The 23,095-nt window shown below is 41.8% G+C and overlaps 1 protein-coding gene across 2 annotated transcripts in view; it reads left to right on the top strand.

Annotated features, from left to right (window-relative positions):
* The window catches only part of PASD1 (PAS domain containing repressor 1), an 80,737-nt gene that overhangs the window by 30,822 nt on the left and 26,820 nt on the right, over positions 1–23,095 (top strand). The window contains exons 2-10 of one of the 2 annotated variants that reach the window (XM_075573311.1): positions 8,840–8,896; positions 11,426–11,482; positions 13,228–13,382; positions 13,497–13,588; positions 15,643–15,732; positions 16,937–17,057; positions 18,755–18,868; positions 21,581–21,699; positions 22,354–22,436. In XM_075573311.1, coding sequence (XP_075429426.1) covers positions 11,451–11,482; positions 13,228–13,382; positions 13,497–13,588; positions 15,643–15,732; positions 16,937–17,057; positions 18,755–18,868; positions 21,581–21,699; positions 22,354–22,436 — 806 coding nt within the window. In that variant the 5' untranslated portion in view covers positions 8,840–8,896; positions 11,426–11,450. Of the gene's footprint in view, positions 1–8,839; positions 8,897–11,425; positions 11,483–13,227; positions 13,383–13,496; positions 13,589–15,642; positions 15,733–16,936; positions 17,058–18,754; positions 18,869–21,580; positions 21,700–22,353; positions 22,437–23,095 lie in introns of those variants that run through there. The other variant, XM_075573313.1, reaches the window with a different exon arrangement.

The raw sequence follows: 23,095 nt of genomic DNA on the forward strand, positions 1-23,095 counted from the left end.
CCTCTCCTCCCCCTCTCCTCCCCCTCTCCTCCCCCTCTCCTCCCCATGCCGAGATCAGCAATTAGAAATCTGTGACATGTTCCAATGAACAAGTGCGGCCGTAAAACGAACTCAAGAACCAGGGGATACAGAGATCGGATAAAGCACGCACAGTATGGATTCATGCTCTTTTACAGGGAAAATAGCTTGCACCTTATTGGCTGTTAATTGCTCATAATTGGTTTCCATAACTACATAGATCAGGGTTGACCAACTCCAGTCTTCAAGGGTCACCAACTGGTCAAATTTTCAGGATGTCCCTGCTTCAGCACAGGTGGACTGAGCCACTGATTGAGCCACCTGGGCTGAAGAGCCACCTGGACTGTCTTCAACTGAGCCACTGAGTATCCACCTGTGCTGCAGCAGGGATATCCAGAGAACCTGGCCTGTTGGTGGCCCTTGAGGACTGGAGTTGACCACCCCTGACATCGTCAGTGGTAGAAGGGGATGCAACCAGAAATTAATATTGGGGGGTGCAAAGTTTTTACCTGCTGGCCCTCATCCTGCGGCGTCATGACATCACTGTCAACGTGTCGCCATGATATCGATGGAGGAAAGTTGCTCTCTTAGGCCAGATCCCCAGTGGCCGCTGCGGCGCTCGCTACGTTGTGCGCGTCACACAGCACAGCCCTCTCTGGGGCAGGCCCCAGTGGCCGTGTGTGTGTGTGGGCGCGCAAAGCGCGATGATGCGTACACTGGCAGGGAAGAAAATAATTTTGTCTTCCCATGCTGCAACACGATCAGGTGTCGACGGGCAGCCAATGGTCAGGAAGATCTGCCCCATCATGGCCCCAGCGCCCATCCCTTCGCTCCCCTACAGACGGCAGATCGCGGCTTCGCCAGGCACGCGGGCAGCAGTAAATACTGGGGCCGTGGCCTTACAGAGGCTCCACTCTCTCCCCAGGGACTCAGTTTCACTGCTGTGGGGAAGAGCGCGGGGCCATTGTAACCGCGATGCAGAGCACGGGCCCACAGCCCGCGTATCAATACTGAGTATAGTCAAATATATTCTTGCACATGCACCCTTGCACCCCTCCTGGTTGCACTACTGAGCGGGGGTCTAATTTGTGTACAGAGATGTAGTGTTGGGATGGAAACTTGCCCATCGCTGAGCACAGTTTCTGTTTAATTATGAATCACCAGACCAATAATTGGCATGAATTTACATATTGAGATTCAGCGGCACAACCCTGTGACGACATACAAATATATTACTTTGCATGCATTATTTGGCACACACACCCTTTACAACTGGTATAAACAAAATGATGTGTGTGTAAATTATGTGTGTGTATGTGTGTGTATATATATATATATATATATATATATATATATATATATATATATATAATCAATACGATACCGTTCCAAAGTCTGGTAATCTGAATTCAGCACTCAGTAGGTAGTTCATCAAAAATAAGTGTATTAGTGACAAAGGTGATACTTCAAAAAAAACAACGTTTCGGTCCTCCAAAACGGGGTCTTCCTCAGGGGGTGCATCCCTACTGAGTGCTGCCTCCTGATTAGCAGACTTCGGAACGGTATCGTATTGACATATTATTTATATGGGACATGCACCTACAGCTAACCAGCCCCTACAGGAGTACCAACTGTATCTTTCTTGACTATATATTTATATATATATACGTTCATTTGGCTTATTGTATTTCTCCACACATTAATAAATGTTGTCCTTAAGGGTGTGACTACCTCTCGCTGGGTGTTTCACTAGGAATTTTTCATCAAGTATTTATAATTATAGAGTAGGTGGTAGTCACAGTTCTTCGTGCTTTACTCATGTAATGAGATACGATCTCTTACCCATATTTCACAATTTGTTTTGTTTTATTTCTCACTAATCCGCGCATCATTTTTAACCGAAGAGAAAATGTGCCAAAATCCAAAGAGGGAGGGGGAGGCCAGAATAGCAGTGAGAGAGTTTGAGCTCTCCAAGATTTGAACGTTTCTATGGTTAAGAAGTAAGTTGGACTGCAAAATGTAGAGTGGAAGAGGATAGTATGTTACATGTGACATGCCAAGCAGCACACAGCTATAACAACCACTGGTGCTTAATTAATGCTCAAACTTGGGCATCTCTTAAAAAATTAAATAAAAAAAAGATTAAAACAAAAGAGTAATCAGTTAAGACTTACAAATCCCACAAGCGTTAATTACTGAAAACACAATTAAAACTTCTCTGGATATACAGTAGGAATCAAGATCGTCCCTTTAATTATTTGAATGCCAAAGCTGCTTATGAGATGAATATAAATATTTTTTTCATGTTAATTTACGTAAGAGTCACAGCGTTTGTTTTCATGGTGCGCTATTATTTGCCTTGGTAATTGGAGCATTTAAAGATGTGTACAGGCTTCTTCCCTTTGCACTTAACAGACTGAGCATCTCATTGACGTAATATGAATATTCTGTCTCTAAATAAGAGGTGCAGAAGTGATTCATGAGTTGTTGGTCTGGGGAGCAGAAGCGTAATCACACGTGTGAAATTCATTAAACATATTTTTTTTAAACTTGTATCAGCATTTTAAAAACCAACAATTAACCTCTGTTAGCCTTCATACCTTCGACTCCCACAGACTCTGGGCGCTCAACTTGGAACTTCTAGCTCCTAGCTTTAGTTGTGGAAGTGGGATCTTCGTACGGAGTGGATGCATGGAAAATATTGATTGTTTGGGAGATCCGGAGCTAGGTAAAGCAAGGGAGAATGCTTGTAGAGTGCACCGAACCATAGAAGTTAGTGGAGTAGAGGAGGCAGGCTCTGGCAAGACCAGAATTTGCATCCTACATCTATCCTGTCACCAAAGCATGTAGCCTAGGAGTGACATTCGACTTGTTGCTTCTTCCTCCTTAACATTGCCAAAATACGCACTTTCATCTGTTACGCTACTGCTAAAACTCTAATGCGTGCCCTTATCGTCTCCCGTCTGAATGATTGTAACATACTGCTAACAGGCCTCCCTGCCTCACAACTTTCTCCTTGGCAATCTGTCCAAATTTCGGCTGCTAGAATCATTTCCTTTTCTCTGAAAACAGTCTCTGCTCATCTGTGCCTTAAATCCCTCTCCTGGCTTCCCATCAAGTTTCAGATTAACCACAAAGTTCTCCTCCTTACCTTTAAGGCTCTCCGCTCATGTGCTCCTCCCTACATATCAGCTTTGATCTCTCACTATGCCCCTGCTCGTCTCCTGCACTCTTGCCATAACGTCTCCTTTCCTTACTGAACTCCCTCACACTCAGCCAAGCACCTTTTGTCCCCACCTTTAAGACTAACCTTAAATCTCACCTCTTAAATGAACCATTCCAATAGCCTGGACCTTTGGCTACTGTCCCACATCCCCAGTCGCTCCTACCAATGACTGCCGTCTACTGCACTTATTCCCTCATCTGCAGTCTCTGCAAGTCTCCCATCATACCACTTAGATTGTAAGATCTCCGGGGCAGGAATGCCCTTCCCTATTGTCTTATCTTATTTGTTGCATTTATTGTACTATAATTCCCTGTACTGTGTCTATTGCAAGTGCTAAGTTCTTCCCTGCTTCTGGAGATACCTTTTGTAGGGGGCACTATATAAATAAAGATACCGTATACATACATTCCCACTATATAGAATAAGAACCATAGAGAGAGGTAAAATGTGCCTTAAAGGGCAGATAAAAACCCTGGTGGATGAAGGAGTAATAGGGGTATGAGGCCGTGCATTAGGGAATTCAGAGCAGAGAATAAAGCTGAGGATCAAGCACTGTCATTGCTGAAGAGAAGAGAGCTGTAGAATCAATGGGACTGAAAGAAGAGTCTCAGCAAACTTCGCCAACCCAAAGATATTTCTGCAGTTTGGGCGACCTGGACAGCAGAAAGTTCCATCTCTAAGGTGTATGTGCGCCCGTGTGCTCGCGACTGTGCGTGTGTAGAGTGTACAATAGCAGGCCCGCCAGGCTATTACTAAGGTCAGGTGTATCTCTCTCTCTCTCTCTCTCCCTCTCCCTCTCTCTCTCAGTATATATATATATATATATATATATATATATATATATATATATATATATATATAGGGAACCATGTTAAAAATGGTTTTTGAGGCAAAAAGTGTGCTCATTTGCATGTCATTTCCCAGAATCCCTTGCTGCAGTGGAAGTGCTGTATGCTGGGTGATGATGGGGAAAAGCAGGGTTGCAGACCTGCCTAAGACATGCAGATGAGCATACAGTTGTATTTGCATATTTGCTTTCCTGTGGAGGTTTTTTGTCACTTTTTTTACTCACCATAACTTAACTCAGTATTATGGTTTAGCCTATCCCATATTATTATATATATACCTATCAAGCTCATACAAATAAAATTCTATTCATGTTTTATTTTTGCATGTGTGCCCAATGTAAGGAACTTATAATTATGTTTCGTTAAGCCAGAGCTTTTTACACCACCACCATTTTAATGGCCGAAAGGGGGGGAAATGATTGCTAAAGAAAGAGCTTGATGCATCTGTATCATGTAATGTAACTCCTGCCTAGCTACTCCTATATGTATTTCATAAATGTCTTTCTAATAATAATGGGGGGGTTCTGATTTTGCTGCACTTATTGTATTATTATAATTTCCTGTACTGTATTCTTTGTGAAGTGCTGAGTACACTTTTGGCGCTATATAAATAAAGACATACAATACACACAATACATGTCATCCGGTTCAGCTCCCTATTGGCCCGCATGAGGCGGGGGCTTTCAATTTTAAACCCCAGACCGCTCAGCCAGAGCGGCTACCAGCACCCCATACAGAGGTACGTATCTCCAGAAGCAGGGGGTCCCAGAGCTGAAATGAATGGGGTACAGCTCTGGAGACCCCCTGCTTCAAACCTGTGTCCAAAAATGGAATGTAAATCACCTTCACATATCTACAAAAAATGTAAAACAGCCTGAATTGCAACTTTCAAACTCAGCGCCATTGTTTTGGGAGTCGGTGAGCTCCTTCAGCCCATACTAATACACCAGAGATAAAGCAGGTGCCATATATTGAGCCACATTAATGTTAATTCGATCTGCAAATTGAATCTGAAGTAGATACTAAAATAATTATCATTTCCATTGTTCACCTCCTATGATGTTTCTGGTTTCTGTACCCATTACACACAGAGATACACTGTGCTGACAGCGTATTTCTTTCCTGATACCAATTCTATGTGCAGGTCAGGTTTTTATACGATTTAGATGCTATATTTGATTGTAATATTTTCCCTGCAGCTAAATTCTGGACCACAGCCTAAAAATATAGTTTTCCTATTATCAAGTTAATAGCCCCAACGCTTTCATAGTTGTTAGGCAGCTGTTCCCAATCATATCACATACTCTTAAAGGAGCAGCCCCAGCAATATGCCACATGTGTGTTTTTTTTTTTAAATAAATCAGTTCTGTAATATTAGATAAAACTTATTGCATTTTTTAAAAATTATTCAACTCTTAATGCCATTTTTAATGAGTTGTAATATACTGAGCATCCTTTGATTTCTGTAGCAGGTTATAACCCACCTCCCCAGCAGTGCAAGATCTTTGTAACACTTTCCTGTTTGGGATAATTTGTTGCCAATGTTCCCTGCAGTCTGAGCTGCAAACTGTAACAATAGATAATGTTACCTTAGTAATATAAGCTGCTGAGTTACACTGACTGAAGGATTGATTGAAACAGAAAGGCAGCCATTTAGTGAAGCCTGGGAAGCAGGATCTTTGCTGATTGATCACGGGAGAATGAATCGATCGCCAGCTTAGGTAATTAGTTTTTAATCGAAGGCTGCATATATTAAAAGAAAAAATAAAGATTTTTTTTAAGTGCGGGTAAGATTGCCTTTTTAATATTCAGTAGTTTCAAAATTGTCAGTCTTCTTGCATATACTGCATTCACATCCACAAATAGAAAAATACCACTTACATGGTTTTATCAGAAAGACATGATTTGAATATTATGATGCCACCTGCTTTCCATGAATAACAAGCACCTGTTGTCTCTTTTAGACATTAATAGAAATTAAAAAAATGCCTCACACCTGCCAATTTAGAGGCCAGACTCAACAGCTTTAACTTTCTCACAAACATCAGCTTTTTCAGCATGTGTGTTAGAACTGTACAGTGTACATCCCTTGGCAACCTGAGGTGTCTGTAACATATGAGAACAAATGCTCTAATAATGACACTATCTTTAAAGTAGAGGCATTATTTGGTGTGCCTTGTGACGTCCGTCGTGTCATTTTATGCACTGGTGTATCTCGGCTGAAGAGCAGCTTGTGAGGACTTCTTGGCAGGAGGTGAGCAGCTTTATTGAAGTTCATGATGCCTCTTGCATTTTGACCCTGAGAACTCATCTGAAATTCTCATCCGGCTTAATGCGCCGCCTAGTTTGGCGTTGGTTTCAGTAAAGTTACCTATTCTAAAAGCATCATAAAACGAGACATTATAAAGTATGTGAATAAACCCAACAATCTAGTGCTCAAGACGGTTATGGTTCCAGGAAGGGCAAATGGTTGCCCATGTAATCCCTATATAGTACAAATTCAATATCTATAGGTCCTTTTTGGGAGTGTATGAAATAATTGAGTCAGTCTATGTGAGCTTACCAGGTGTAAACATTTAAAAAAAAAAAGCTCCAACGCGTTTTGCGCACATCAGCACTTCCTCAAAGAGTTTCAGTATAGAAGGAATACAAAAGATAAATTCCTGTGTCCAGCGGAAACCACAGACGCGATGTCGGGCAACAACCCGCCCCAAGGGGGAAACAAACGAGGAGACGTTGTGTCTTGCAATCGGAACAGCATCCCCTCCAGAGGAACAACGCAAGCAAGCCAAAAAGATTATAAAAACAATAATAGTAATACCAATAAAAAAATGCACAGTTGTCTGAACACGTAAACCATGAAAGCATAAAAGACGATCTGATGTGCGCGAAATGCGTTAGAGCTTTTTTGGACCTGTCTTACATCTGTTAGTTGTCTCATTAAACTTTTTTGAGCCAGCTCATTAGTCAAACCCTGAATTTTTGGTCAGACGCAGCAGTGCTCGGATTTTTTGCAGCGCGTTAGCTGGAGAAAGGGAGATCTTCATAAAACAGGACCTTGCTTAACTTCTGCCTCCTACTATCAGTCTGTCATCTCCTTAGAGTAGGGCCTCCTGAGCAGAAACGTCTTGTTACCAGAAACACAGATTGTTAGCTCACCTGGGCAGGGACACTGTCTGTAAGAATCCTATGTGCTGCGTAACGCGCGCTATACTGTCATTGTGACGCGCTTTGAGTCCCATTGGCAGAAAAGCGCTATATGAAATAAAGATAATATTATGAAATATAAGCGCCGAATTAGCATCGTATTCCCTGTTGTTTCCAGCTACCATTTTGGTTCAGTGGATTTGATCTGCTGATCTGCAACTAATCTAAGGCCCAGGCCATGCTGCCGTCACCCACACGGAGAAGTGCGCATCTGAGACGTCACCTGCGTGAAGCGGTGCGTTTTTTGGCCATGCTAGACCTGCCATTGGGGGGCGTGTCTGTGACGTCACGGAGCTGGTTCGCCCTTGTTGGGCAAACCACTCACGTGACCTGCCTGTCGTGCTGAGAAATCAGTTTCAACTGATTCCTCGCGCAATGCGCGCCCCCTCCTGCTGTCGCGCTCGCGTGGTTTATGGGTGCATTCAATGCCTCAAGGCATTTGATCGCGCCGCGTGCGGACGCCTCCACGCGGTCTGCATCAGCATGGACTCAGCCTTAAAGTGTCTCACAAGGGAGCAACAATAAGGGGCTTATTCAATCAGAGTAGGATCGGCCAAAAACTCCTATCGGGACTTAAATGGGAGTTGGTTACTGGACATTTGAGGGCTTATTGAATAAGCGCCAAAATCCCAAGTTACCAGGTATAGCACCTCGTACTACTTTAATTTACTAAAGTTCATTGAAGTTTCATATGTACATGATAACTAGACATAAAAAAAAAGTTATGGTGAGTAAAGAAAAGTGACAAAAACCCTCTAGCATACAGTGTACAGTAAATACAAATACCACTTGTGGGTGTATTTGCTTTTCTTCCACTGCAGCCAGGGATTCTGGGTAATGATATGCAAATGAGCAGCGTTTCACTCTATTTCTTAATCCCTTTCATCGTGAACCCCTATAAGCTTATGTCTGCTGTATTTTCTCAGCTCAGCTTGGGTTACCGAAGTGCAGAGCCAGTAACCCTACTCACAGACAGCAGTTTCAACCTTTTGGGTCTGATCAGTGTGAGGTTGGTTGCTGGCTGTGCAGCGTGAAGCTGGTAAGTGGATGAAGAAGGGTAGAACCTTCTGCAATGCTCCAGGTCTAAGAACATTGAGTATTCTGATCTGTCTAGTATAGATAACTGTGTCTAGTATAGATAAATGTATAGTAAAGCCATGTGTCTAGTGTAGATAACTGTGTCTAGTATAGATATATGTATAGTAAAGCCATGTGTCTAGTATAGATAAATGTATAGTAAAGCCATGTGTCTAGTATAGATAAATGTATGGTAAAGCCATGTGTCTAGTATAGCCAGGTGTGTAGTATAGCCAGGTGTGTAGTATAGCCAGGTGTGTAGTATAGCCAGGTGTGTAGTATAGCCAGGTGTGTAGTATAGCCAGGTATCTAGTATAACCATAAATTCAATTTTACTGGATTAGTTTGCAAAAAGGTTTATATTCCTGGATATTAAGAGGATACATTCAGTGATAAATGTAACAAAAGTCATACCGTGAATTAATTACTTACAGTTTATTTTCTGCTCTTCAACATAATCTAGTGTCAAAGAAGAAACAGGGAAGTGCAAAGTCCCGGACCTCATAAAGAACCCTAATGTGTAAGTAATAATGTGTACATGTAAATAGTAATGTGTACATGTAAGTAATAATGTGTACATGTAAGTAATAATGTGTACATGTAAGTAATAATGTGTACATGTAAGTAATAATGTGTACATGTAAGTAATAATGTGTACATGTAAGTAATAATGTGTACATGTAAGTAATAATGTGTACATGTAAGTAATAATGTGTACATGTAAGTAATAATGTGTACATGTAAGTAATAATGTGTACATGTAAGTAGTAATGTGTACATGTAAATAGTAATGTGTACATGTAAGTAATAATGTGTACATGTAAGTAATAATGTGAACATGTAAGTACTAATGTGTACATGTAAGTAATAATGTGTACATGTAAGTAGTAATGTGTACATGTAAATAGTAATGTGTACATGTAAGTAATAATGTGTACATGTAAGTAATAATGTGAACATGTAAGTAATAATGTGTACATGTAACTAATTCATGTAATATATAATGTGGGGAAAAACGATGAAGAGCATATTTTGATTATGCCCGTACAGTTTGAAGGTATGAATGTATATGCTGTTCCTTTCACGGCTATGTCCTGTTGTAGTAAGGGATTTTACATATGATGCATGGGTACTGGGAACATAGCAGAGTGAACCCATACAAGGTACAACTTTAGTAGAATATAGCTTAAGTACGCCGTCCACGCTGATCACCATTTTTTTTTTGCATTTAATTTTTTTACTTTCCTTAAGAGATCTCATATTGCTCTTTTCAACGCTGTTTTATATATATATATATATATATATATATATATATATATATATATATATATATTAAATCTGATGCTTTGATCAGGAGATTTAAACATTTGAATTATTAAGTGTCTGGGAGGTTAAAATAACTTTTCCCTAGGGTAGGGCTGGCCAACTCCAGTCCTCAAGGGCCACCAACAGGTCAGGTTTTCAGGATATCTCTGCTTTTGTCCCAATGTGACTCAAAGCGCATCACAATTACAATATAGCGCTCAGTACGCAGCACATAGGATTGTTATAGACACAGTCCCTGCCCCGTAGAGCTTACAATCTAATTTTGGTGCCAAAGGCACAGGGAGATAAGGTGACCTGCCCAAGGTCACAAGGAGCTGGCACTGGGAATTGAACCATGTTCCCCTGCTTCACACTTCGTGTCATTGTTCTCAGTCTGTTTTTGAATCGTCTTTTTACCTCTATATTTTGTTTTGTTACAAATGTATTCAAATACACGACAGCTGAAATTTGTCATTAATCGTTGTCCTGGTTGTTGGATTTCCTTCTGTGTTAGTGATCTAGGGACCCCTCTGATTTCTCTCTCTATTCACAATGTTATGGTAATATTGCTTAAAATCCGAGGAACCATCTCCTATCCTCCAAAAAAAATGCTATTTTGATGTCCCTTATATTTCTGTCATCTTAAAGGAGCAATCCAAGCAATATCCTAAGTGTGTGTTTTTTTTTAAATAAATCAGTTCTGTAGTATCGTATTAGCCAATACTTACTAATAAAATACTAAAAAATGATAAATAAATTCATCTCTTAATGCCATTTTTTATGAGTTGTAATATACTGAACATCCTTTGATATCTATAGCAGGCTTTAACCCACCTCCCCAGCAGTGCAAGATCTTTGCAACACTTTCCTGTTTGGGATCATTTGTTGTCAATATTCCCAGCAGTTTGAGCTGCAAACTGTAGCAATAGATAATGTTACCAGAGTAATTTAAGAATACATTGTAGCTGCTGAGTAACACAGACTGAAAGATTGATTGAAACTGAAAGGCAGCCATTTAGTGAACCCTGGGAAGCTGTATCTTTGCTGATCGATTACGGGACAACTAATCGATCGGCATTTTAGGTAATTCATCTTCAATAAAGGTAATCAAAGGCTCCATATATTAAAACATAAAAAAAATATATATATTGTAAGTGCTGCTTGTATGGTACCACGTTCATTATCACAATAATTCATACCCATTGGTTATCTGAATATTTACCAATTTGCTTTCTTGTTCTTCACTACACCCAGTCTTGGACGCTTCACATTCTCAGCTTATGTCCATTCAGTGAAGTTGGGGGACATGGACATGCATGATGTCGTGCTCCTGTGGATGCAGATGTGCTTATAATGCCTTTATTAGTCATAAGTGATTACTGAGAAATTGTCCTCCGGGACTAGACACAGCTGTGGTGACACCAATGTTTGTTTAAACTTTTAGCTGTAAATTAATATGGATTTTTTCAAACTCAATTTTCACTTTTTTTCCCCCCCTTTACAAGCGACTTCTTTTATATTCTACAGCAGATACAAATCCCACGTGTCAGCACATTCACATGTCTCAGACAGGTCTACAACCCTGCCCTTCCCCATTATCTCTTAGCATACAGTGCTTCCACTGCAGCCAGGGATTCTGGGTAATGACATGCAAATGAGCACACAGTGTCACCTTTTGCTTCATGTCCATTTTGACACGGATACCTATAAGCTTATGTCTGCCGTATATACTTTTATATCCTAGAATCCTGTGTTGGCCGGACGAGCTGATGGATGAAGATGAGAAAGACAGAGCAAAGAGGTGAGATTTTAGCAATCCCTCCTGTTAAAGGAGTAATCCGTGCAATATACTACATGTGTGTTTTAAATAAATCAATACTGAAGTATTAGATTATACTACTTTTTTTTAAATTCATGTCTTAATGCCATTTTTTTATTAGTTTTAATATAATGCGCATCCTTTGATTTCTATAGCAGGTTTTATCCCACCTCCCCAGCAGTGCAAGATCTTTGCAACACTTTCCTGTTTGTGATCATTTGTTGCCACTGTTCCCAGCAGTTTGAGCTACAAACTGCAACAATAGACAATGTTACCTTAGTAATATAAGGATACATTGTAGCTGCTGAGTTACACTGACTGAAGGATTGATTTGAAACTGAAAGGCAGCCAGTGAACCCTGGGAAACAGGATCTTTGCTGATCAATCATGGGAGAACCAATCGATCTGCAACTTAGGTAATTAATCCTCAATATAGGTAATCAAAGGCTGCATATATTAAAACAAAAATATATATATTTACATTTTTTTGAAGCTGCTTGTATTTCTTCTTTAAAGCAGCAGTATGGTTCTTTTCATAAATTGATTTTTCTTTAATTTGGCACTCTTCAAATGCCTATCATAAATCTCGTGCAGATATATATATATATATATATATATATATATATATATATATATATATGTGTATGATTCCCCCCCCATTTTTGTAACCAGGAGTCTTTATTTTATTCTTTCCCCGGGATACTGGGGTCACTTTAATAGCCACCAGATCACCATAGATATTAAAATAAAACGAATGGCACAAAAATTATAATAAATAACTTTCGTCTTTTGGGATTCCTGAAAAAGGAAAAAGTTACTGCCTTAAAATGGGAATTTTGCTGTTAATGCATTTTGGAGTGGGGTTCGTTGACACCGGAAATGAATAACCATCCACTTTTATGATCTTTCTTGCCTACTTACTAGTATTGACTGTCACATTTGTATTCATCAGACTGTCTGGCCAAAGTCCCTCCCAATATGTTCTATGCAGCTTCAACTAAGCAGACCTATACAAATGGGTCATTCTATATCCTCCATTTAGACCAGGGGTGGCCAATGCCACTCCTCAAGGGCCATCAATAGGTCAGGTTTTCAGGATTTCCCTGCTTCAGCACAGGTGCCTCATTCAGTGGCTCAGTCTTCAACTTAGCCGCCTGTGCTGAAGCAGGGATATCCTTAAAACCTGACCTCTTGGGGATTCTCGAGGACTGGAGTTGAGCACCCCTGAACTAGACTACAAACATTCTGCATCAACACAATTCCACTGGTATTATCTCCATCCCCTATATATAGTTGTATAAATAGGGGTGGCCAGGTCCAGTCATCAAGGGCCACCAACAGGTCAGGTTTTCAGGATATCCCTGCTTCAGCACAGGTGGCTCAATCAGTAGCTCTTGAGGACTGCCGTTGGCCACCCCTGGTTTAGACTGTTCTCGCCCAAAATGCCGGTCTCGTGATTTTCGGCAAAAAAAAACTGCCAGAACAGCTGATTTGAAGTATATAGAATTATCCCCCAAAGTAGATAAACCTCCTTAATCATACAACAGAAATAAAAGAACAATATATGGCCAGTGACTGATGTGCATTATCCACGTGATTGAATGTGGAATCCCTTACTTGGCACCCACAAGTTCAGAGAGGCTTATTAGATGGAGGGTCTTGTTTGACAAATGACGTACTTCTGTGCTTACCTCCTGAATTTTGTGTTCCCATTGTTCTTGTATCAGGGCGTCACGCAACAAATCTGAAAAGAAAAGAAGAGACCAGTTTAATGTTCTTATTAAGGAACTTTGCACGATGCTGCACGGTCACGGGCACCCGCTCAAGATGGACAAATCCACGATATTGCAAAGGACCATCGATTTCTTGCAGAAGCAGAAAGGTGAACCGTGGAGCCATTAATTACCAATTAGCAGCCAGAAAAGAAATGACATGTTGTACTCGTTGCTTTAGCAGTCACGTGTCAAATTCATTCATTGGTGTGTGCTTTTCACAGATATCACCGCGCAGACTGAAGCCAGTGAAATCAGACAAGACTGGAAGCCCTCATTTCTGGGCAACGAAGAGTTCACCCAGTTGATGTTGGAGGTAAGAAACATCTCGACCCTACCGAGCACCTATACATGGATTTAATATAATGTCTTTGCCCAGGCAATGCAAAGAATAAGAATAAAGTATAATGGAGACACCTGTATGTGCCATGACATGCTGTATATACTTCTATTATAAATCCTATTGTAGGGCCTATGAGTTGGATTTGTTCAACAAAAAAACAGATACCCGGTTCTTTGAACATGATATTGACAGTAACTTGGCAGAAAAGGAATAATAGCAAATCTATCACGTTAATATACTGTCATATATTCATGTTTTTTCACCTAAAGGGTTATATTCCAAATGTATTAGTTGGGTAATATGCCCCAAACCGTATGCATCAAGTGCTAAAGTGCACAGACATTGCATCTTGTGGCTCTTCACCAATGTCAAATACTTTGTTTTACACAGAATAAAAGTGTATTTTAACATTCATAAACCAAGAGAAAAATCAAGGGCATTTAATTCAAAGGCATTTTCCAAGGGCATGTTTCAAGTTGACTGGAATTGAAACCTTGTTGGTATGTTTAATGCGAGAAATAAAAAAAGAAAGAAGGTGAATAAAAATATAAACGTTAAATACCGTTGTACAAACCCCGTCACGTCAGTAGTGTCTTTCCCTAGTCTTACTGTCTGTGTTTGGGGCTCATGTATACGCCGCCAGTGTCTCCTTTGTCATCAGGCCAATTTGTTCCAAGAAGCAGTATTTCCTTTACTACCTCTAATCCGCTCGTTTTGTTGTCTCCACCTGGGCAAGTGGAGACACAATTTGTCAACGACTGAAATTATTATTTTCTTTGTGGAAAAGGGAGTGGGTAATGCTGGCATCAGTGAGGCTGCAATTAAAATGGTAGCAGCGTAAGCATTTGACGAAGCTGGTCTACCAGCGCTGTTGGCCTGCGGGGAAATACTGGCTTGGCAGCACCTGGGGAAGAAGGAAGGAAAGGAAGATAGGGACTGATTATAAGAAAAGCTGAGTGAAAAGACCAAGGATGGAAAAGTTATCTGACCGGGTCATCTCCTGTGTTTTTTGGAATTTTACCAGGATAGGGAGATCAGACATGGGCATTTTGCAGAATGGTTCACATTCCGAACTCGGGGCATCTTGCAGCATTATGAGTTGCTTCAAACCCGTGATTAAGTGTCATGCTCAGTTTTGTTGCCTTGTGTTAGGGTAGCACTACTGCCCGTGTGTTACAATTGGGAAACCACTCTTGCATCCAGATAAAGACCATTTGGCACTCACATGCCTGGTTGCCATGTGAGGGAGTGACCTCTCTATTTCGTTTAGGCTTAGATAGGAACAGTCTTTTTGTGGTATGCAGATACCTCAATCCAATCAATCCTAACCGAAGGGTGTTACCAATTTAATCCAAAAAGAACGATGAGAGACAAACGGAAGAGGAGACGCTATGTCTCCAATTGGACATTTGGAGTTGTTTGTCAACTGCACTAAATTTGCCTAATGTCCGTTACTTGTGAATAGACTGAACATGAATATTGTCATTGGGAAAATAGAATACTGTAATACTTATTTGTGCATTTTCATTGCAAAAGTCCAGCTGTAAATCTGTAACTGAATCAAAAGAAATGTAGATACACAGCTGAATTTTCATCGGTCACCGCTGGGATCTCATATCTTGAACAAATATCTAATTTCATGCTTACAGAAGATAAGACTGAGTCGTTCTTTTCATATAACTTTTCTCGACGGCTATCTTTACGTGTGTAGAATGATGTAGAGCTGACAATGATGTCAAAGTCCATTTTTTAAGCATGCTTAGCATTTGCTCAGGCTTAGAAGGAATTCTCTATCCTGTTTTTATCTTATTTTATTCACTTCTACAAGTAAATGCAGGTAATAAAAAAATGCCATTACATCTGCATTTTCCAAAAACGTACACTGCCTGTAGCCATAGTCACAACCAGAAAAGCCGTTTAACACATGAAATTCTATATACTCCGACACGGCTGTCTGAGACAGTTTTCGGCCGAGCGTATAGAATTTACCTGTAAGATACTATTTTTTCCTTGTTTGTGCACATTAGGCCCTGGATGGCTTCATCGTTGCCCTTACCACGGACGGGATGATAATTTATGTTTCTGACAGTGTTTCCTCTCTTCTTGGTCATTTACCGGTAAGATGTCTTTATATTCTTATATTTTCTCTGATCCTCCTGATATTGCTCACACAGAACACCTCTATCCTTTAAATCCCCCCCCAGCCTCGAGTGAAAATAGCTACATGCACGGACAGCAAAAGAAGATTTAATCATGATCCGATTCGTGGCAATCCAAACATCAGAGGTGGCCAAATCTAGGCCTCAAGGGCCACCAACAGGTCAGGTTTTCATGATAACACAGAGTCAACACAGGTGGCTCAATCAGGTGGCTCAATCGGGCTTCTTCAGCACAGGTGGCTCAATCAGTCCCTGCTTCAACTGAGCCACTGATTGAGCCACCTGTGCTGAAACAGGGATATCCTGAAAACCTGACCTGTTGGTGGCCATTGAGGACGGGAGTTGGCCACACCTGCTATAGAGGGATCAATAATTCAGTGGCATCTCTCCATTAGGCAGTAGATTGTTGCTAATATGTTAACTCCCAATGCAGCGAATGAGAATTTTCTGTATCATCAAAGGGTTAAACTAAATGACCCTTTTTCAAGAGAATATAGAAGTATTTTACTGTGTGTTTTTGTCATGTTGGATGTAGCATTGGGCTTCTCTGTCGTTTGTTGTATACCTATGCCACGCTCAATAGCTCTCCTTTTTGACACTTATATACAGGCATACCCCGGTTTAAGGACACTTACTTTAAGTACACTCGCGAGTAAGTACATATCGCCCAATAGGCAAACGGCAGCTCACACATGCGCCTGTCAGCGCGTCCTGAACAGCAGTACCGGCTCCCTACCTGTACCGAAGCTGTGCGCAAGCAGGGAGACTATAGAGCCTGTTACAGATGCGTTATTTACATCAGTTATGCACGTATAGGACAATTGCAGTACAGTACATGCATTGTAATGTGGGAAAAAGGTAGTGCTTCACTTTAAGTACATTTTCACTTTACATACATGCTCCGGTCCCATTGAGTACGTTAATGCGGGGTATGCCTGTACATATATATTTTGTGGGGGCTCAGGGGTTCCCAAAAAGAGCTTGCTGTGGTTTTGTGTGTTTCATTAAGGAAGCATTAACTTTGCAGCTTGGGGTATAGACCCCATGCAGTTCTGCTGACCCGCCACTAACGGCAGCGGTGGATCTATTCTTTAAGCAGTAGTTCTGTGCTATGTGTTCAGCGATATTTTCTCGGACCTGACAAAGAACCCTTTTGTACCAGTCAGATTTGGTGGACCAAAATATATTAAACTTTCTGCCGGAGCGGGAGCACGGCGAGGTGTACAAACTGCTGGCACCGCACATCCTCATGACGGACCCAGTTGCTCCGGACTTTTTCAACGGTAAGTATTGGTCCAATGTTGGTGTTGGTACCTAGAGATGGGCAAATTTTGGGGGGTGGATTTGGATCTGCAGCGGATCGACCGGTTCCTTATGTCCGCGGATTTCAGCGGATCAATCTCAAAAAGTGCGATCCGCAGATGTTTTCCATTATTATTACCAATACACTCTGCGGATCCCACACCCCGTTGGCGGATTGCTGAATCCACGGATTGGATTCTAGAAAATCTGTCCACAGGTTACGGAATCCGCAGAGTATAGTGGTACTAATAATTTAAAAAATCCAACCGTGGTTTTTGATCGATCTGCTTGGATTAAAACCGACCAAATCCGTTTATGGATTTTACAACGCGAAACAAATTTTTTTGGGGGGAAAAATGCGAGAAAATCCAGGAAACGGGCTTGGGTTCAGTTTATCAAGTTATTCTTAGTTTTATAATTGTGCAGAAAAACTGGCAAATATTGCTTAAAATATACAATTATATTCCGAGTAAATTAGCCAGTGGAAAGCCGGGACATACTTTTTTTTAACTTGAGAAACCTGGTTCAAAACTGCAATAAATATCCCATTTCTGTGGGGTGAAACGTGACTCTTTCTGGTCGTGAAGAGGGTCGTGCAGCAAATGAAAGGAGCACTGCATTTGTATTACTGTCTTGCAGCACTTTCCTAATGCAAATATATCAAATCTAATGTAAATGGACTTTGTACACGGGCTTTGGGAAACCCAGAGGTAAATAGTGTCATTTTAGAGTATATTCAATATAATATACAGAATAACACACAAAATAAAGCTGTAAACATCACATGCATTAAGGCAAGGGGTCTCAACTCCAGTCCTCAAGACCCCCCTCCCCCCCAACAGATTTTCAGGATATCCCTACTTCAGCACAGGTGACTCAATCAGTGGCTCAGTCTTTGACTGAGCCACTGATTGAGCCACGTGTGTTAAGCAGTGATATCCTTAAAATCTGCCATGTTGGGGGTTCTTGAGTACTCGAGTTGAGAACCCCTACATTAAGGAGATCACATACCCGCTACCATTGTTTTCAATGGCGCTCACGGCGCAACTAGTGTCATCTCATCAATTCGTGCCAATGAGTTTAATGGCGTTGGCTACATCTATATAACTCCAGTAGGCCATGTTGAATAAGCGACCTTCTGCCATGAGATGTCTTCTGGTGCCGGAACACCTCTTGCACCCTTTTCAATTGGATGGAATGCAGAGAGTCCAAAGTGTCTTCTGCTGGAAGACTGCTTAGTGATTGAGTCAATGTCTGATCCACAAGAAGCTGAGATTCAATTGCAGTTAATGCAACATAGCAACTTCAATAAACGGGGCGCACATGAGCTATTTATTGAGCTGGAAGCAATTGCTTTTACTTGCTCTGCCGGGCACACATTTCTTGGCAATGAACTGAGGACAACTTCAGTAGTAAGTTACAAATAACCTCTTTGGCTTCCATGACGCCATCTTCCCTTGTGTCTGCTCAGCAGATGGGCAGCTGATGGACCAGAATCTCGTAAGTACTAGGAATGCTAGAAAAAGTTAAAAAAAAACCAAAACAAACGAAAAACTACTTAACCACGTAGTGGTGGAGAGATCAACAATGCTTGTCAGGGTGCTCCAGCAATATATGGGTTAATAGCTTCTAAACCTGATTGCAAATATTAATTGTTTTTTTTTGTCTTCCCTTGTAGCTGAAAAACAAGTGGAGTTTTGCTGTCATTTAGCCCGAGGAAGCCTAGATCCGAACGAGCCCCCGACTTATGAATATGTCAAATTTGTTGTAGATTTTAAGTTTTTTACTCACGGTGAGTAATGGAAATCTTTACCATGATGGGATCCAAAGCCGGAATTGAGGAAATTAGTCACATGTGGTTAATACCTGCCTACTGGACGTGTGCAATTTTGTCAGTAGGGAGAGAGGGGGGAGAAAGACAGCGGGAGAGATGGTAAAACAGGTCTCTCTCTCTCTCTCTCTCTCTCTCTCTCTCTCTCTCTCTCTCTCTCTCTCTCTCTCTCTCTCTCTCTCTCTCTCTCTCTCTCTCTCTCTCTCTCTCTCTCTCTCTCTCTCTCTCTCTCTCTTTCTCTCTCTCTCTTTCTCTCTCTTTCATTCATTTCAGGGTCTGGAGGGAGCTAACTTCACTTTTGGATGAAACATACTTAACGCAAGTCCTGTTATTTGAAGCTAGCATTAGGCTGCGCTTATAGTGCTGGCGACGCGAAGTCGCTCCAAAACAAATGCATTGTCTCCGTCGCGAGCGCTTATAGTAAGCGCGACACGATAGAGCAACGGGAGCAACGTCGCGACCAAAAATTTGGTAGCCGGTCAAATTTGATTTTTCAGAGGCTGTCACCACATGTGACAGCCTCTGAACCAATCAATGGCCAGTTCGCTTGCGACGTCGCTGCAAAGCGAAATACAACTTTCACGGGTGGCGACGGGTGATGTCATCCGTCGCCGGCACTATACGCACGGCCTTAGGTAGTGCTGTTAAGCCAGGGGTCCTCAACTCCAGTTCTTATGACCTCCCAACAGGTCAGGTTTAGGGATATCCCAGCTTCAGCACAGGTGGTTCAATCGCTGGCTCAGTCAAAGATTGAATTTGGCCCCAAGGCGTCTTCCAGCGGCCGAAGTTATCTGATGGCGTAGCACCGCTTAGGAAATATGGGCCACTGTCTTTAACTGCATTCATATGATCAGTCTCCTGAATCTACGTGTGCAGCTACTATGTGAAACTGTTTGCACAACGTTACGGAGCTGTACATGTGCAAATAACTATGTAACTGTGCAAATAACTATGTAACTGCAAATAACTATTTAACTGTGCAAATAACTATGTAACTGCAAATAACTATTTAACTGTGCAAATAACTATGTAACTGCAAATAACTATGTGGAGGGTTGCAAACAAGACCTTTTAAAAAATAATAATAATGTATTCAATATGTTAATTAGCTGCTGCATATTATCACTATGACTAATGTCACTATTCCTAATGTCACTATTCCTGATGTCACTATTCCTAATGTCACTATTCCTGATGTCACTATTCCTGATGTCACTATTCCTAATGTCACTATTCCTGATGTCACTATTCCGGATGTCACTATGACTAATGTCACTATTCCTAAATTCCTATTGTCACTATTCCTAATGTCCCTATTCCTGATGTCACTATGACTAATGTCACTATTCCTAATGTCACTATTCCTAATGTCACTATTCCTGATGTCACTATTCCTAATGTCCCTATTCCTGATGTCACTATGACTAATGTCACTATTCCTAATGTCACTATTCCTAATGTCACTATTCCTAATGTCCCTATTCCTAATGTCACTATGACTAATGTCACTATTCCTTCCCTAATAAAACCCAGTAATTGTATTACTACGGTATGAAATACCCTGTTACCTGTGCCAGGACTGTGACCCCGGCCCCTGTGGTATTGAGAGAATTAAAGCAGTATCTGCTACTAAATGTTTGCGCTGTTAACCCCTGCGCTGCTGGTCTCTTTTTACATTATAATTCCTTTTCAGTTAATTCTCAGTTATATTACATTACCTTTGAATTATTTAAATCAAATTAGTTTCGTAAATTTTGACTAACGGAGGGAGCATCAAATTAATTTCCACTAATTAATTAATTTCCACACCGGCATCTAATCCCTTCATATTCTGGGTTCTTCTTTACACGGCTCAGCAACATAGTTAAGTAGACATGGGTGAATTTTTTTTTGTCGGATTTCCATCTGTCGCGGATCGGCCGGTTCCGTTGGTCCGTGGATTTCTGCGGCTCAGTCTCAAAAAGGGTGATTCGCCTTTCTGTAGATTTTTTTTACACCAATAATCCATCCATGGATTCCGCCACCCGCCATCGTTGGATTCTTAAAATCCGTCAGCGGGTTGTATCCAATCGCGATTTTGGATGAATCCGCGCGGATAGAAACGGGAACAATCCGTCTGCGGATTTTACACCGCGGAACGGATTTTGAATGGAAATTCCGGGAAACACATTTGGACAGGTTCGCCCGTCTCTATGTCCAACCAACCTTTTATTGGTTGGCGGACGTACAGCAAGTCAAACTGCATTAAAATATCTTGTTAGCCAAACTTTAATGGAGTGTTTAAATCGCTCACTTCCAAATCCTACGCACCAGTTATGAGCAGTCAGACTAGAAGTCGCACGTCCATATCGGTGACAATGTACAGTACACAGTTCTTTTACAGGGCACAGTATCCCAAAGACCTCATAGGCACAGGGAGACAAAGTGACTTGTCCAAGGTCACAAGGAGGGGTGTTTCCAAGGAAGTGACATTACCCATCATGGAATAGTTGACCAGAACGTGTAGTGGCCCTTTAAGAAATTGTCTTTGGTGCAGTGTGGAAGCATGATAAGGTCACACAGAGCATGGATCTGTGTGTACCTGCAGTGCTGAGGTAAGGACATTTGTATCATGATCAGAACACGGAATCTTAAGATGTGCTGATGTCGGAGTTTTGCTGTCTTCTGTTGCAGTGCCTTCACCCTCATGTAATGGCTTTGAGTCGGCTGTTGCAAGGGCATTCCGGACAACCAGTGGGGAGCAGATATGCCTGGTAGCCACTGTTCGTCTGGTTACTCCGCAGTTTCTAAAGGTGAGTGCAGCAACACTAAAATAATAATAATAATACGGTAAAATAACAGCCCCTACAAATACCTGGAATAGCATTAACGTTAACATGTACTCATAACATGATTAGCAATAGCACCTATCAGGGCTAAAATTAACATAAAAAAGGTGATGTAGAATAAGGGTGTCCGACCCCAGTCCTCAAGGGCCACCAACAGGTCAAGTTTTAAGGATATCCCTGCTTCAGGACAGGTGGCTCAGTCTTCGCCTGAGCCACCGATTAAGCCATCTCTGCTGAAGTAGCGATATCTTTAAAACCTGACCTGTTGATGGCCATTGAGGACTGGGGTCGGCCACCCCTTTTCTACATCACATTTTTTCATGCAGGCCGCCCCTGATACTGTACATATAACATACAATCATTGTACAGTCTTCATTCCCCTCCCCATCCAATGTACAGTTGAATTAGTTTGACTTGTATCCCGCGGCTTCTCAAATACTGCGCAGTGTGTAAAAAATAATAAAGGCGTCTTCCAGGCGCATTTTAAAAGCTGTCCGCCCCATTGGAACCCAAACTTGACTCCTAGTTATATTTAAAAGGTAACGCCAACTACAGACATTGGACAGTGTTTCCCTCTTGAAATTACATTACAAAACCTCTCATTCGGTTGGTTTGCAGGAACTGTGCAATATTGAAGAACCCTGTGAAGAATTCACATCCAGGCACAGTTTGGAATGGAAATTCCTCTTCTTGGATCACAGGTAAAATTTGACATAATTTTGTATGGATTTTTTTTGTGCATCATCATTTTGATGCTATATAGTGAAAATGGTGTAAGCCAGAGGTGGCAACGGCTGTGGCCCCTGTGTACGCTGCTGCACGCGCGCATGGCGGGCTGGCGGCGCGTGCACGTGTGAAAGCCGCGCTCTGCGGTCTCTGGTTGAGCTTTCCGTGAGGAGCAGCAGATCCAACGTAGAAGAGGGCGTGGCGGGGGGGCGCGGCCATGACGTCACGCGACTGGTTCGCCCTCATTGGCTGAACCGCTGCCGGTGACGTGGACAGCGCTCTGTCGCCACAAGAAAACACAAAAATCTTGATGGCAGAAAATCTGGTCGCGCATCGCGTTCGCTACATGCGCTTGCAGGCAGCTACTGGGGACCGCCCCCACTGAGGGGCGGATCTTGTTCCTGCAGGGCACGCCGTAGCGAGCGCAGCACTTCACACTGGGACCGAGGCCAAACTCTAGTCCTCAGGGGCCACCAACAGGTCAGGTTTCAAGGATATTTCTGCTTCAGCGCATGTGGCTCAATCAGTGGCTCAGATCACTGAGCAACCTGCGCTGAAGCAGGAATATCCTTGAAACGTGACCTGTTGGTGAGCCCTTGAGGACTGGAGTTGGCCACTCCTGGTGTAAACCATA

Source organism: Ascaphus truei, chromosome 16 (genome assembly GCF_040206685.1).
Source record: "Ascaphus truei isolate aAscTru1 chromosome 16, aAscTru1.hap1, whole genome shotgun sequence".
Lineage (NCBI taxonomy): Eukaryota > Metazoa > Chordata > Amphibia > Anura > Ascaphidae > Ascaphus > Ascaphus truei.